General features: G+C 42.5%; 1 protein-coding gene across 1 annotated transcript; it reads right to left on the bottom strand.

Annotated features, from left to right (window-relative positions):
* Positions 1-357: 357 nt before the first annotated feature.
* Positions 358-646, bottom strand: SERTM2 (serine rich and transmembrane domain containing 2). The gene has a single exon (XM_059911695.1). It carries the CDS (start codon positions 628-630, stop codon positions 358-360), a length of 273 nt encoding a protein of 90 aa, XP_059767678.1. The 5' UTR covers positions 631-646.
* Between the last annotated feature and the right edge of the window lie 371 nt (positions 647-1,017).

Here is a 1,017-nt window from a genome sequence, read left to right as displayed (position 1 = left end):
GCAAATTTTCCTTGTTCTTGGAGCTTCCAGGGTCATGTGTTTTTTACAACAGCTGCATGTGAATTTCTGCAGTCTGAGGTTTGCTCAAGGCCCAGGCTCTCTTTGGTTACCATGGAAACCTGCCCTCCCAACCAGCTGCCATTTCCTATATTCCTGGCAAGGAATGAGTCAAACCTCTTAGATATCCCACAAGCAGAGTCCAGATAAAGAATAACACAGAGAAAACGTGAACAACTTGTTAAGTGAACAACTTGTTGATTCCCTACATGGGAAGCTACATGCAACAAAGTCAGCTTTCCTGGACATCAACATACAAGGGTTCACTGAGATCCATTAAAGCTCACTCTCTCCCTGACTTTAAGGAGTGGGGATTCGACTCTGCATCTCTACGTCTGTAAATTGAGGAACACTTTCTGTGCTCTCGGAGGTGATGGGTGAGATGACATGTTTGAGCCGAAGGAGCATTGTGAAGAGCAGGATGAGGAGAATGGCCAGGAGGCTCAGGAATAAGCCCACATACATATACAGGTTGGAATACTTATCCGAAGTAGTGTCAACCTCTGTTGCCAGGGTGGGGAAATGGGCCCGCCCGGTGAGATTCCCATGGTACTTGAAATGCACCTCCGTCATCACTTAAGACTTGAGTTGGTACCTATTTCTATTTGATTTCTATTGCCCTTGAGGCATTCCACAGTCACTTAGGCTGTCTCTGAATATGCTGGAGGTGTTCTAACAATCTCATTCACAAAGCAGTCACAACCAGAGCCAAGTCAGTAATCCACAAGCATCCCCCTCCCAAACAGTTTTTATCAGAACTTCTTAATCATTTTTAAAAATATATAAATAAAATCTTTTATTTTCCACAGTCCTACTCATATACTGATTAAAATAAATATGGTGAAACTGCTTTATAATACTGGTATGGAGACAAGAATGTCTGAGTATTAAATTGGACTTTTCCTGTCTTTTGGTAGAGGGAGAAAGAGCTCTGTTTTATCTACAGCTCATCTAAATGTG

This window comes from Balaenoptera ricei, chromosome X, assembly GCF_028023285.1.
Source record: "Balaenoptera ricei isolate mBalRic1 chromosome X, mBalRic1.hap2, whole genome shotgun sequence".
NCBI lineage: Eukaryota > Metazoa > Chordata > Mammalia > Artiodactyla > Balaenopteridae > Balaenoptera > Balaenoptera ricei.
Note: the sequence above shows the minus strand (reverse complement) of the source record. Positions and strands in the feature narration are given on the sequence as shown.

Bases quoted from the DNA above. Each gene is read 5' to 3' on its own strand.
- SERTM2 (XM_059911695.1), bottom strand. From the start codon at position 630: ATGACGGAGGTGCATTTCAAGTACCATGGGAATCTCACCGGGCGGGCC.